The 16,047-nt window shown below is 40.0% G+C and overlaps 1 protein-coding gene across 3 annotated transcripts in view; it reads right to left on the reverse strand.

Annotated features, from left to right (window-relative positions):
• The window catches only part of LOC139048146 (glutaminyl-peptide cyclotransferase-like), a 107,847-nt gene that overhangs the window by 90,309 nt on the left and 1,491 nt on the right, over nt 1–16,047 (reverse strand). Inside the window, exon 2 of one of the 3 annotated variants that reach the window (XM_070522672.1) lies at nt 8,831–8,845. The exons of 1 other annotated variant lie outside the window; for it this stretch is intronic. In XM_070522672.1, coding sequence (XP_070378773.1) covers nt 8,831–8,845 — 15 coding nt within the window. Of the gene's footprint in view, nt 1–8,830; nt 8,860–16,047 lie in introns of all 3 variants that reach the window. One more of the 3 variants, XM_070522671.1, reaches the window with a different exon arrangement.

Raw genomic sequence — 16,047 nt, forward strand, 5'->3', positions numbered from 1 at the left:
GATGTATTCTCTTACCACTTCCAGTGCTTTGCTACCTATCGTAAACTGCTGTTCTCATCCGAGACTGTTAAACATTACTTAAGTTTTCTGCAGATTAATTTTTAGTCCCACCCTTCTGCTCTGCCTCTCCAGGTCAGTGAGCATGCATTGCAGTTGGTCCCCTGAGTTACTAAGCAAGGCAATATCATCAGCGAAGCGCAAGTTACTAAGGTATTCTCCATTTACTCTTATCCCCAATTCTTCCCAATCCAGGTCTCTGAATACCTGCTGTAAACACGCTGTGAATAGCATTGAAGAGATCGTATCTCCCTGCCTGACGCCTTTCTTTATTCGGATTTTGTTGCTTTTTTTTATGGAGGACTACAGTGGCTGTGCAGCCGCTATAGATATCTTTCAGTATTTTTACATACGGCTCGTCTACACCCTGATTCCGTAATGCCTCCATGACTGCTGAGGTTTTGACCGAATCAAACACTTTCTCGTAATCAATGAAAGCTATATATAAGGGTTGGTTATATTTCGCCCATTTCTCTGTCACCTGATTGATAGTGTGAATATGGTCTATTGTTGAGCAGTCTTTACGAAATCCTGCCTCGCCCTTTGGTTGACATGAGCCTAAGGTGTTCCTGATTCTATTTGCGATTACCTTAGTAAATACTAATCATACATCATTAATATTGACACTGAACATCGTGCGCAGAAAAGAGGGTTCTTCCCATTTAAGAGTTCCCATTAAAGTTTATAACAGAGCTGATGATGCTGGTGCCATTATCTAGAAGCCTTATGGGACGACTTTTGTCTTGACAAATATGGTACGTAGCAAATTTGTGGCAAAAGATCAATGAAGTGACTGCGTATTGTGAAGAAAATTTTGTCCCTATAAAGATAAAACGAACAAAGCGCAGATCACCGTGGATCTCGCATAACATTATTCACAAGAAAAGAAAAATACAGTGCATACGCAAGAGAAAAGGCGACTCCGATGAATTCTGTAGATTAACCCTTGAGCTTAAAGAAGCTCAGTGTGTAACAGCTTTTTTCTACCACACTTAGAACTTTCATCACACATGAACCAAGCAACTTTTGGCGTTATCTGTCCAAGACTGAAAACTGTGTCGCATAGTTAGACAGTGTGATTAGGAAAATGCTTCCACTATCACAAAAGCATTCAATTAATGTTTTCAGTCTGTTTTCACTCGCACTTCAGAACCTCCCGAACATGACGAAATGCTAGCCCATGATTCAACAATGGCACCAGTGGAATTTTCAGAACACGGAATGTAAACCTTCTTCTACAAATGGACATAAAAGAGACCCTAGGAGCCGACAACATGTCAAATATGTTTCTCAGACGCTACCCAGAGTAAGTGACTCCTTTCATTCATGAAATTTTCACAGTGTCCTTTAAAACTGCTAGCATTCCATTGGACTGAATTCATGCAAAGATCATCTCCACCCAGAAAGGCGTTAGCAAATTACAGGTAATTACAGATCCATATCACTAACTAGCTGCTGTTATAAGCACATGGAGCACATAATTAACAAAGCGATTACGACCTACCTTGAAGAAAAAACTTGTACGCTAAACAACATGGTTTCCGTAAAGGTCCCTCGACAGTAACACAACTTTTAGAAACAGTTCACGACTTTTCCACAGTAATTAATTCTAGACTAAAAGTGGACATTGTATTCATGGACTTTTCAAAAGCATTTGACAAGCTTACAAACATTGGAATAGACAAGAAAGTAATAACGTGGATGAGCACGTACTTCTGTAACTACACTCAATTTTTAAAGTGAACAATGCAGAATCAGAATGTTTGGAAGTTCCTTCAGGAATACCCCAAGGGTCTGTGTTAGTCCTATCTTATTCTTAATATATGTGAATGACATGCGCCTTCAAGTCGAACAGGATGTAACACTGAGATTATTTGCAGACAACTGCGTCATATACAAAACAGTTTGAAGAGGCGGATCAGCTTAAATTAAACTCATCTTTACGCACCATTACTAAATGGTGCGAAAAATGGGGAATGAAAATAATTGTAACTAAGACAACATGCATGTCAATAACACAGAAGAAAAAGCTGTTACTCTTCTGAAAATTAAAATATGAAAATAATTGTCACTGAAAATAAAAATGAAAGAAATAAAAATAAAAAATGAAATTGAAAATAATTGTAACTAAGACAACATGCATGTCAATAACACAGAAGAAAAAGCTATTACTCTTCGCTTACAACCTCGTCGGATCAGACGTTGCGCGGACAGAATCGTACAAATACTTAGAGGTAACATTAATGAGTACAACATTAAAATGGGACATGCACATTAATAATATGTGCCAAAAAGCTTTTGGACAGCTTGGGCTTTTGTGCAGGAAGCTTGCAACAGCACCTCTGAATGTCAAGCTGTCAAGCTATATAGCTCTGGTATGCTCCATTCTCAAATACGGCAGCATTGTATGGAACCCACACCAAGTGTGCTTCATCAATAAATTAGATGCAATCCAACATGAGGCACTTCGCTTCATTTATTCCAAAAATTCTAGGAATAATAGTGTGACACTACTGCACAATTGTGCTGCCGTGTAAACACATGAAATTTGCTTGTGTGTTGTTTCTTTTAAATTTATCTATCTGTTATATCTCAATAACACTGCTATTAATATAAGGAATGACTATGTCAAGCCACCCTATCAGCACTCTTCCAGAATAAATCATAACAATTGCATCAGGCCAATTATAACATGCTGCGACACTTACAAATACTCTTTCTTCCCATATATTATAGAAAAATGGAACAATCTGCCGTTTGCATGAATGCTTGCATGAATGTTCAATCATTCGAGGTTTTCACCACTAAAATCAAAGAACTCTGTTTTGTGTAATTCCTTGAAATTGCTGTGTCTCTAGATAGCTAAATTCATGCCTACACTGTTAGTTTTGTATGTATGTAACATCGAGTCAATTCAACTTTTTTTCTTTTTAATTTTTCAACAAAATATGTAGACAACTTTGTCCCATAAAACATAGTGACCAAGTGTGATAATTATTCTTTCTGTAATCTTATATTCTGTTGACAATTATACCTATGTACGTATCATTCACTCCTGTAAGGGCCTGCTAAGGCTCACAGTATCCGATAAATAGATAAAAATAAAAAGCTGAGAAAAGCTCATATTATCGCTGTATTTTAATGCTTTACATGTGCAAATCTATGAAAAACACAATGCAGTTTACATGAAGAGCTTAAGAAAGCCTGACTACTTGTACTTGTGAGTAGATGACCTTCCAATGGAGTTTTCATGCCTTCTGCTCAGCCAACATTTTGTTTGGACATCAAAGTAGTCTGCATAGTTGTTTACTTCAATGCTGTCTTCACGAAGCTGTCTCTGCTGCCGGCCTCGTCAGAATTGGAACCATTCATCAAAATAGGTGATGACTGTTGTCCACTTAGCTACCTAGTTAGCCATCTATAGCTAGTGTTGGAAGGTAGCTCATGTTTACCTTCTCCTAGCAGCTGTTGCATTACTGCAATAGACCTGCTCTAGGTGCTGCAACTCAGATACACCATATTGGCTCAATCTCACCAGGACACACAACAACCTGGTGGACTAAGTCCATGCATGTGCCTGGAAAAGTTCATCAGCAAAGCCCTGGACTAAGGGCTCCCTAACCTAGCGGTACCTTGTAACATCACTAAAGTTTTCACTCATACGCAATCCATCGGCTTCTCAGCTCAACTTCTTTCTTCCTTACAGTCACAACCAGAATACCAGCTACCACCATTTGCCCTCTAATCCACACTGCCACATTCCTGTATCTCAACATTATGCCTATCAATTTTCATTACATTGCTTGTGCTGCCATCAGCTTCTTCTCAACTTGTTTTCTAACCTTCAGATTTGGGCACCATAAGTCAGTACTGGTAGAAAGCATTGACCGTACATCTCCTTTTCAACGACATGGGCAGGTTGTTGATCAAGCACCACAATAGCTTATACCAGTACCAGATCACGAATTCAGGGAGAAACGTGTATGCCCGCAAACACGGAAATGACCCTTTCTTAAATTTTGTATTAGTACAATGAGATTTTGTTGCTACCGAGTGAAACTGAAATGTCTAGGTAGATATTTCCATCTACCAATCAGTGCTTTCTTTTATGTGTCACTCCCTATGTGCTCATATTGATGCCCACATCAATGTTGCAAGTGCCGAAGGGATGCCCAGATTTTGTGTAGTAATACTTAGGAAGAAGCTAATGTGCAAAACAAACAAGGGCGAGAGGGCAGAAACATGGACTTGCGTAGACCGTGCCTTGACCCTCTCATCTTTGTTTTATGCATTGCCTCCTTCCTAAGCATTACCAACCGACTATACCAGTCATAACAAAGCTTGTTGCTGGGATGGTCGGTTGATAATGCTTAGGAAGATAGCCTACGACTATCCCAGCAACAAGTTTTGTTATGACTGGTATATTAAGCAAAGAAAAACACAGCTGCCATAGGTGATGAAATCTCAGCAGCAGAATTCTCAGTCTCAGCAGTCATGTACCGACGCCATTACTTGACTGCATGACGAAAGTTGCTTTTGCAAGACTTAAATTTAAACAGCGTAAAGAACCCACCACACATTCAGAAATCATGAGGCATAATGGTGGTTCGTTTGGAGGGAAACTGAATGTGGATCCTAAACCAGGTTCCAAAAATAAAACTATAATTAGACGGCCACCTAAAATAATAGCAGCAGAATTTCCTTGCTTAATTAATCCCAACTTTTGTTTAATACTTTTTACATTCAACTATTCAATTTTCATAACCTCCACACATGTATTTCTGGTTGACAGTGCTTGTTCATTCTATTACATTAAAATAAGCCTAGTGATACCAATTGGCTGCAGCAGTTAAAACATCTATAAAATAGTTATAGTTAAAACATTGTCGTAAGCAAATCTTCATTGACAAGAGCACAAGGCTTGTTTGGCAACATTTTAAAAGCAAGTGAGGCCGAAAAATACACAGGTTAATTTTTCTTTATTGGCCATAACAAGAATTTTAAATATTTATTTGGGGCATTGCAGCAGTAGCTTTTGCTGCACTATTCAAATTCCTAATCGTTACGAGGCATTTAGACTGTCAAGTAACCTCTAAATTATTCCTTGCTCACAAATGCAAAGCCCTAGGGGGCAACCAGACGTGCCTTTTTCCAGTTTCTCTTGCACAATGTGCACTGTCACTTGCGCTCCTTCTGCTCCCTTTATGCCATGGCATCAACAAGGCATTCTTATTACAAAGTACCATGAGTTATAAGATTTTGTGACATACACAGGACACATTTTTCAGCATGCCATGCCCAGAATACCGTTATGTCATAAGTTTAGAATGCCTAAAGCAAAGAATCGGTGATGCAGTCCCAGCTGTGCCCTGGAAGTTCTAGAATATTCCCCTGAGGTACACTTGCTAGACACTGCAGGCTCAAAAACTTGCATAGTCAGAGATTAGCAGCGGCTCGACAGAGATGTCTCTAGAGACAATGTTTCAACAATGGGGCTTGTCTTCAAGAGTTGAAGATGAGTCCCTCTGTCCAAAGTGTGGCCCCAGAGCGCCCAACCACTGCAGTGTCTCCCCTGTGCCCACGTCTTGTCTGCACTGCCAGGGTCAGTCTCAGAATGTGGTGCCAGTGAACATGCACGGAGGAAGGCGTGCTAACATTCTAGAGCGTGCCTGCTCAGCCGGACACGTGCCACTTCCAGTCAAGTTTGGCTTGCAAGGTGCTCACACCCACACAACAGAGTGGATGCCCCACGAGAGGTTCTGTGCAACTGCTCGTCCACACTCAGCGTGTCTCCCTGCTGTTGGGTTACGTAAGCCTAACTTGCATTTTGATGTCTTTTCCAAACTCACTGTGCAAAACCACACATTCCCAAATTTTTTTTAATAAAAAAAATTAATTTTGCAATGTAAAAATTCGTATAGTAAATGTAGTAAAACTTTGCCATCACAAAGTCACATCCAACATGAAGATATCTTTGTTATATTTTAAATTATAACTTCTTTATAAGCATATATTCATTACACGCTAATATCGGCACGGAATCAAGTTTTTTATCATGCAACAATATTTCAGTTTGCCTAGCACTGTACACAGATTAAGCAGCACAATGATTAGCATAACGAAACATTGTATGTAGGGCATGTAGAAAGTAAGTTACAAATAATTTTTCAAATAAGGCTAAAACATAAAAAGAATGTTTTTATTGTCAGTTGAAGTTATACATAGCTTGAAATGAATCATCTTCTTCTGTGAATATGTTAGATCACAGAACTAAGCTTTGTATGCCATTCTCATGCTAGCCTGCCACTAGTGACAGGCACATCGATATCACCTTTGCCTGGACCACCTCTGCCTGTACCACAGCATCACTGACAACATGTTGCCCTGCCAGAAATCACAATGAACTCGTACAGCAGGAAGTGGCTGATATTTGGAAACTGGGAGGAAGAGGTTGCAAAACTGCCAAGCACCTATCTTTCTCAATTGCTTGTCACACACTTTTAATCAGTTCCACCTTAACAAGCGATGGCTGGCAAAGTTTTCATTGTGCATTTTGCACTGGCCTCATTGCTGCAAACTGCCTGACCATATCATCACTTGTGATGCCTGGCTGCTACAACTGCCAGTGAATTTCTGCTGGAGTAAACTTCTAGGCTTGCAGAAACCACATTGTGTGCTGACATGTCTTGCTCAAACAATTGGCACCATTTTGCAGGTCCCAAAAAATCTAAATGGTTTCTATTGATGCTGTCGTTCAGTGAGAGGTGACACCCAGTTTCAGTCAATAGTGGCATATGACACTACCACATAAACTTAGTGCTCTGCTCTAACAAATTCTTAAAAAAGGATGGTTCATATCTGTAAAACAGCCTACGAATCATTCCACATGGCAATATGACATTATACTTTTCCTGATGTTAGTGACTTATATAAAAATTAATCTGACTAAGCAATGAGGAAGAAATACATTAAAATAAACTGCACACGGACTATAAGAATATAAACTGAAAGTTTATTACTCAAAGCATCTTCTAGACGTAACAGCTTTGCACAGTATGTGTGCTGTCCAGGTTTGCCTGCCTTTATTTGCAGCATATCAGCAATTGTCAGAGGACATCCAATTCAAATTAAAAGTTGGCTGCATATTATATGCTTTCATTATCTTGACTGCATGTACCCGTGAAGCTGCAAGCTACACTGAATTAGTTAAGAACCTTGAAATAAGACATGAACAGACAGGTCTATGAGGAGTACACAGCCACTAAGCAGAGTCTCTTGCTGTTGCAAGCCATGTTTTTAACATTGACTAGAAACTGAACATATGCGATATGTTTCTGTACTAAATATGACACAGAAAACCATGAAATGCAATGTGCTGTAGTGCTCTATTCATAATCAATCTACTTTGCAAAAAAGGCATTCAAAGAATTGCTAACAGATATATGAAACATTTGTAATCTATGGTAAGACATGCCAAGCATTGCATGACTGTTTTCTCAATTGCATTTCTGCAAAGGAGAGATTACCAGAACACTTAATTCTGTTTTATCAATAACACAGCTCTTAAAAACTAGTTGTGCACTCATAGTGCAGTCTGTGCCTGTAACATTATCAGCCGCAGGCTGTAAATCTTGCCCAAGCTGAAATTCAAATTAGGTCCACATCATATGAGGCGAGCATCCTAACATCAAGTTATTCCTGTAGCACGTAACAAGTTGCACAAATCAAGTTGGCTAGCTGCAATGGCATGTTTTACAGCAAACAGGAGGAAATGATAAATTGATTTTTGCCGTGGGTGTAATATAAGGATGTTGCACGTGCACCTATGAGCAAGGGCCCATCCAAAATTTTATGCTGTCAACTTACTGCAATGAACGAGAAGCAAGGTGAAAGCAATACACAGGGTGATCACATATTTTGGTCTCTCCCGTGGTTCCGATACACAAGACTGTGTTGCCCTTAGTTAGCAAAGACAATAAGGATGAAGCAGATCGCACTCAACCTGCAACAGAGGCATCCTGTTTAAAAGGTGTCATAGATGATAACTACTTGCTTTGCAATTTGGACTAGCTTTATGAACAACTCTAAAAGTACTGTCAGAATTTTTTTTTTTTTTTGCTGAACTTAATGTGGCAACTCACCAAATATGTTCAGCTGTTAGTCAGTGCTTCCCTCTCTCACTTACTTGCAATACTTTTTTTCACACAGCTTTTTTGTCCCATGGCTCCTGTGCCCATAGTACAGTGTGGTCCATCGTTAAAGGGAACACATGAGTGTAGAGCAGCTTTGAATTCTTCTCTCTGGTAAGTGCAAGATCACCCAGTGTTGCAGCAAATGACTTGTGGTCGGTGGTGCCGGCACCTTTACACACACCTCATTGATGCATAGTTACAGCCAGAGTGCTTAAGCAAATCGAAAGGCGCATATTATAGTGTTCCTATAACAGTGGACTGGACTGTACAGCACTCTGCTAGGTGACGATGCATGTTACAAACAATTTCACAGCACTCGGGAGATGGACACAGGAAACAGACACACAGTGTGTTTACACATCTACTTTATGGGTTGATGTCATGCATGCTTTGAAATTTTGGTACCATCCCCCACCTTTCCCCTGGACAGTGCCAGTCACTTTTGGCAGAAAACGATGACATTCGTGGCCGAGATCAACTGCACTACAATGTAACAGCGTGCCATACACTTCTGCTGCAGCAAGCAGGAGCCAGCCGAGAGAGTGCATGCAGCAAATGGCAGATGGCACTTGTCTCTTTACCTGCAGGTGCCTCCGCTTGCCCAGGGCAGCCAGTTGGGGGGGAGAAGGGGGTGGGCACAGGGAGAGACAAAGACACAAGGTCACGCACATAGACACACATGCACAGCTTCAACCCAAAACCAAGCAAGAGACGCACACTGTCGGCACGAGCTCTCACCATAAGGTGCTGCACCGTGTCTTTGCACCGTGACTCCCTGATAGCAGGGAGTCAGGAAAACAAGCAACTAGACAAATAAATAACAAATTAAATTTAAATTGGGAACTTTAACGTCCCGAAACTGCAAAGCTGGTTATGAGATGCTGCAGCGAAGATGGGTTTGACTGAGTGGGGTCGTTGAACCCAGAAGCATTTTTTGCATATCACCACACGGAGGTACAGCTGGGAATTGAACCCCGAACCCCATGCTTAGCAGCAGAATGCGATAAAATAAATGCCTTCTCCAGTCAACGACTGACCATTTCCCAAACATTTATCCTGCAAACGAGCTAAACCCATAAAGTTTTGTAGCTGCTGACCTCTTCACTGCTATAGAAATTTTCTTCCAATGAAGAAACCACACACCCTTTGAAACCCTTGAAGAAACCCTTTGAAGCTGCACTGAAAATGCAGCTTCAAAGGGTTTCATGATTCAAGGTGAAGACCAACACAGTAGAAGTAAAAAAAGCTGTTCTATTAGCCAATGCGATTGGCCTTACTTTTTAAGCAATTTTTTTTTTAGCTGAGAGAAAAGTTACACCAGAACTTTTAAAGCCAATTAGCTTTCTTTGATATTGAAGGTAGGTAGCGAAAATAATGTCAAATTGTGCCATCGTTTACAACTTTTAAATAAAAGATATAAACGAGTTACTCATCCTAAAGATGTAGTCATAGCTGGAGCAACCATGAGAAGCGGGGATGTTTACGCAAGTTGAACGATGATGATAAAGTCTCCTCTTCTGAGAAATTCGAACTCTTAAAACGCCAATGATTGATCCAAAAGTAATTTATGTTTTTAAATCTAAGACAAGCAGCTTCATATTAACACTAAGGCCTCCTAGTAATTGATACGATCACCACAGTTGTTCACAACCTCTTGGGCTGAACCACTTGTGGTGACTAGGGCTGCCGCCAAGCCACAGTTTCCTCCTTATGGTGCCGGCTGTTGGTTCGACCCCCACACCATTTGATGGTCCCCAATGTGGAACATATGCCGTGCGCTGTCAGGAATTCATGCATAATTGAACAGCTGAGCTGTTGCAAGCAGACTCATTCCTAAATCATGGTGATGAAAGTATTGTGCTGTCCGAAGTTGCGAGAATGAGTGGCCCATCCTTCCAGATTTATTTTTCATTTGAGCTTTATCCTATGAGTTCAGGCACTTCTGTTATTTTCCGACACATCATCTCAGAGGCGATCCATTATTGGCACATTTCGTGTCAGCCAACACTACCAGTTCGGGCCACAAGCCAATCGCTGCCAAGGAATGTGTGGAGTCTCTGACCATTTCCTGACCCCACCACACATCCTTTGGCGACAGAAGAAATGCCCACAGGGCAGCTGGCTTTACCCGCTGGTCTTAAAATGCTTTTGCATGTGTGTGCCAAATTTTTTAATACCTTGTGTCACAACTTTATTTTGTTTTCATTTTCATTGTATTTCTGTATGCAGTACGAAAAATGCACTTCCTAGAAGGATGCCTAGAAAGATATCTCTCATATTTCCCTCACCAGACTGCAAGCGATTGAACAAACTTTGCACCCTTTTATCCAATATGTTTACGAACCAAACATATGGTTCCACTATTGAGGAGACTGCTCTATTGTTGAGCTGAGACAGCAGTCATAAAATGTGATGTGCTGCTCATTCTTATCTTGGCACTGGGCAGTCCTCATTGTTGCATTTTCAACATGAGCCACTACATGGCACGATCTGTCGTTCTAGCCTGGCAATAGTGCAGTACCATCAATGGTCACACCAGACATTTGGCTCAAATGGCTTTTCAGACAAAAGCATGAAACACTGGCTCAATCAATTGAAGTGGGACGAGTGAAATATTTAAAACAAACATCCTTCTATGCCCACCTAACAAGGGTCAATGTGTGCCACATGTACTATACATCTACAAGCAAACAAAAATTCTCCGTATTGCAGAAAAATTTTCCCAAAATTTTACAGAAAGCAGAAGTCACTTTTGTACCAATGTAATTATCACCGTTACAAAAATTCTTCTGTCAGACTTTTTGCTGATGATTGTGTAATGTTTCATAAAATTAAGAATAGTAATGGTCAGGACAATTTAGTCTAGTCTGCAAAAAATTTAAATATGGTGCGACAACTGGCAGATGGAACTGAATGCAGCTAAATTCGTGGTAAATGTCCATAAGAAGAAAGAAATAAATTTTCCATTATCCTTCCAATCTTAGTATAACTATTAGCAGAGTCGATAAACATAAGTATCTAGGAATAATGTTCAGTTCTGACCTCTGATGGACTCAACACATTGATGCTGCATGTAGTAAGGCTAGCAAAGCGCCTTGGAGCCTAAGGCAGAATATAAGTGCGTCGACACCTGAAGTAAAAATTTTAGCTCATAAATCCTTAATACGTCCTATCATGGAGTATGTTAAAACTGTATGGGATTCCTACACTAAATCCAACTAACAAAAAATTGATAGAATCCAGAGGTTAGCATCAAGGTTCATATTTAACAAGTATCGCTACTGCCAATCCCCCACTGAGCTTTGTAAGCTTGCCGATTTACCTCCGCTAGATTTACGTACCAGGTACGAGCGACTGAAACAGATTTACCTTATCATTAATCGTCACTTGCTTGTCGACAAACACAAGTACTCCAAAATCTCGACAAATGAAATATCCAGACATCGTCATAGCCAGTACATCACACCCCCTCAAGTCAGAAATGACCGTTTAAGTACAGCTTTAGCCCGAGAGGTGTTACAGAATGGAATGCACTCCCCGACTCTGTCATGTCAGCCCCACGCGTTGAAGAATTTTTACAATGTGTAGACGCTATTCTTTTTGCCGCTAACTAATATGTATATCATATCTTTGCAAAAGGTGTATCTGTTCATTTTTGTTTCTTATTTTTTGGGGGAATTCGTAAGGTGCATAGAATTTTAACTGCTTCGCATCCCTGCTGAGACATCTGCAGTTGTTCATTTACTTGCTTTTTGTTGTCATACTGTATTATTGTATGTGTTCGTATATTCCACTCCTGTAATGGCCCTTCATGGACTGACACTATTATTAAATAAATAATAATAAAGTAAATAATGAGAGCACTGAAAGGTATTAACACAAACACGAACACAAGTAGAATGAAAAGAACCACACCATCCTTATTGTTCTAGTTGTGCCTGTGTTTGCATGGGTACCTTTCAGTATTTTGAACACTTAAAGGGACACCAAAGAGAAAAATGACTTCACCTGTATTAGTAGATTACGCCTCTGCAATACCTAAAAAACATGACTCTTACTCCGAGATGACACTTGGCAAGCCAGAAAAGGTGCACAAAAGGTTATCACCGTGAAATCTGCGCACCAGCTCTCCATGGCTTTTTTTCCCCAACATTTTGCTAAGGCCTCATAATGTATCGGTAAAAATTGTTGACTACACTCTATTCGACACAGAAAGTTTTCAGGAACATTTACCAAGCCAAATTCGGCCTAAATACAAGTTGGTCTTTCTCCAAGCATGACAGAAGGCTGCGAATAAACGAAAAATTGCAATGCGACCAGCAGCACAAGGGACTTAGCGTGCATTCACGCACTTCTACTTTTTACATAACCCATAATCATCAACAGAACGCTATATCGGGAGTTTTTAATGTCACTCTCGAATTTTCTCATTGACACTTTTCATCGAATTATAATATTTAAAAAGTTGATCAATTAATTCAGACTAATTATGTAATTACGCTGAATGCAAAAAATAATCTGAGTATCTCGAAGCGATGGTAAACAACATTACCTTGGTGCTGTCCAGCTAGGTGGCATTTGCATATTTTTAAAGTTTGGCTCAAGTTACACGGGACACCCTATATAAGCTTTTGCTTTCCTTGAGGCTGTCACTACCCTATACATTCTTTCTTGCAGGATAGCATTCCTTATTCTTTTAATAGCGTCTAGAGGCATTTATAAAACAATCTTTTATAAATTGGTCCACTGAAAGGCTATGTTGTCGTTTTCATAAATGGCATCACCTGATACTGCCAATTTTATACATTATGTAAACACATAAACTATTGTTATACATGGATCGATACATGCGTTATGAGAGCACTGCAAGCTTTTTGCGCAACTGGGATGGCAAAATCGCAGTTGGACTCAAGGCAGGCTCTTTTTAAGAATGTCAGTATACCATAATATGAAATAATACTCGCATCAGTGTGAGACTACGCCTTTGTTTTTCAATCAGATCAATGCACATCATTAAAGGTGGAAATGGCACCACAACATGAAGCTCGTGTGAAGCTGCACCTGCCTTCAAATATTGTATGTTACACTTGTTCGCTGGACCTGTCAGTCTGGGATTGCATTCAGTTCTGTCCATTTTATATCAAGAGCAGCTTCACCGAAGGGGTATAGAACAGCGGCAACATTTTTGTTGATACCTGGCATTTGCACATTCAGAATGTCCAATGAGTGCCACAGTGCTTGCACAAAAGTTTAAACTGATAGTTACACAAGCAGCATTAACCAGTGCCTACACAACATCACATTACCCCATTCATGCATAGTCGTAAAGCGAAAGAGCAGCAGTGAGAAGTGGTAGAGCAAATATGCCTCAAGAAGTGGAGCTTCAGGAGGCACTTCAATTATTTACCATTCTTTCTGGGAAAGGAATGAAATTTCACTAATTTAGCAACACAGCTTAAGCTTTGAAAGACATGTCTAAAAATAAAGTTAGAGAAGGATGAACATTAAAAATGGGACTGCGTTTGACAACTGCTATGTGACAATATATTAACAAGGTTATTTTATGTCTTTTTTTTCATATTTGAGAGTATCTATTGGGGAGTTGTCCACACATCGGATGACCCAGCTAACACAGAGCAAATATTTAAAAAAGGGAGAAAAAAAAGAGCGAAGCCTCCTGTACAGATGAAACTAACTCTATGACTGTCTGGAAAAGTCCATGTTGTGTAATTTGTCAAACTTTATAAGCTAGCCAATTTACCAGCAGTCAAGCCTCAGCAGCACAACTTGCACTGAGGAGAGTGAACAAGAATAACCCTTTCCTGCCCTTGCCACACATTACCTCAACTGCCTTTCCACAAAAATTACTTGTACCATTGATTATATAGATCCTTCATTTAATCTATTATTATAATATTGCCATCACAATGTTTACTGTCACAAAGCTCAACATTATATGTTGTAACAATACATCTTCCTTCTTGTTTTATTGACAATTTGTGCCTTATTTTTCAAAATGTGTTCGTAGTCACTGAAAAAATTAATACCTTATTGTGTTTTCCTAACATTATGTGATGCCCAAGACAGCAGGATTACGTGCAAGCACTAAAATTACATTTTACGTGTTTTTCTAGTCCCTGTCACAAATGTAACTTGTATGATGCAGGCAAGCTTTATCACATATGAAGGTTAGACAAAATGGACCATAAAATGCCACCTACATGTCAAAAATGAGGTGTTTACATTAGAGAACCATTTCAACATGTCTGTAACTTTGATGCTTCAGCTCTATAAGGAAGGCAGTCAGTAATACGTATCACTACCGTGTACTAGCTTAATATACAGCAACCACTTCTTGGTGCAGTTAATCATGAAATTCATTTGGTGGTTTAAAAGTAACAACCACCTAGTGTCAACATTTGGCTTAAACAAAGTTATGCAAGAAAACATTGGCAATATAAGTTTTTGCAATGGAAATTTGCATGTGAGTGAGCAGAAAAATATGTTCTATGAAACCAAGGTCCTTGACTGTACAAGCTTGTACATTCAAAGGCCTTGGTTTCGTAGAACATCATTCTCTGCTAGTAGACTACAAGTAGTATTCCATTAAAGGTGTCCTCAAGGATAGTCGCAGAATGTTTCAAACTGTGTGATGCTAATGCACAATCACTCAGTGATTCAACAAACATTACAGTTGTGCCCATATCGCTTTTGCCAGATGTGGGCTGTGATGTCATGGTGCTACACTTTAATTTGAGATATTAACAGTTGACACTATTTAGAAAGATTCCTCTCTGCCTTTCTTGTAACGAAAATCTCTCTCTAGAAAGATCACCAAGCTTAAGTTGATTTGCAAAGTCAACACCACATATTTCACCACGCGTGGATAACTGCACCAGTACAGGATACAGGTAACTTTACAAATTCACACAGAAAAACAGCTCACTTCTTCAGTAAGCAAAAGCAAGTGGTGCCGAGTATAACTATGCCGTATACATTATAACATTTCTGCTTAGTTTGTGTGAGGATTTAAGTATATTGTTTTCGTTGGACACGGGCCTTGCTGTCAGGGCTTGATGGTTTAAATCACTTGTTATATCCATAAATGCCATGTAAAGAGGGCTTGAACTTAATCTAGTAAAGTGATTTCACTTTTGTTTAAAGCCTATTTTAATTTCTTGATCGAAAAATGAAAATACTTTTGCACGAAGGACAGAAACTGGGCAGAAATGCAAGAGGAAGATAAAGCAATGCTGGCCAAGCACTGGTAGAAACTTGCAACCAGATGGCAGGCATGCCGTGCTCTTTAAAAAAAAAAAAAACACTGACCTGGCACAACTGCAGTTTCCTCCTGCCTGTCAGTAAAATGTGTTCCCTACACAGAGAGCAAAGCAGCATTCAGATATACTTTTAGCCCCCACCACAGACCAACAGGCTGGTGAAAGGCTTCCTACTCAACTGCTTGCAGCTGGACACGCCATGGCAGACACTTTCCCAACAGAGAGCCATCATGGCAGCTGGTGTGCCCCAGCACGCTTGCTCGGAGAGGTTTTGCGTACTTTCAACACACCTCTCGTGTGCACTTAAGTGTGTGTGTGCTTCCAGGGTCATCGCATAATCGTGTTTGCATCATTGCCACACATGTTTGCGTTCATCCCCAATGCCTTTCACAAGCAGAAGAAAGAAAGTAGGGAAAAAAAAGAGCATGCAGCAGCAACGAAGCAGACATGCATCACAGGTCAAGTGAAAGTGGCCTTGCCGAAATTGCAATAAAGTTGTGCCCAATCCTGCAGCCTTC

Source organism: Dermacentor albipictus, chromosome 7 (genome assembly GCF_038994185.2).
Source record: "Dermacentor albipictus isolate Rhodes 1998 colony chromosome 7, USDA_Dalb.pri_finalv2, whole genome shotgun sequence".
Classification (NCBI taxonomy): Eukaryota; Metazoa; Arthropoda; class Arachnida; order Ixodida; family Ixodidae; genus Dermacentor; species Dermacentor albipictus.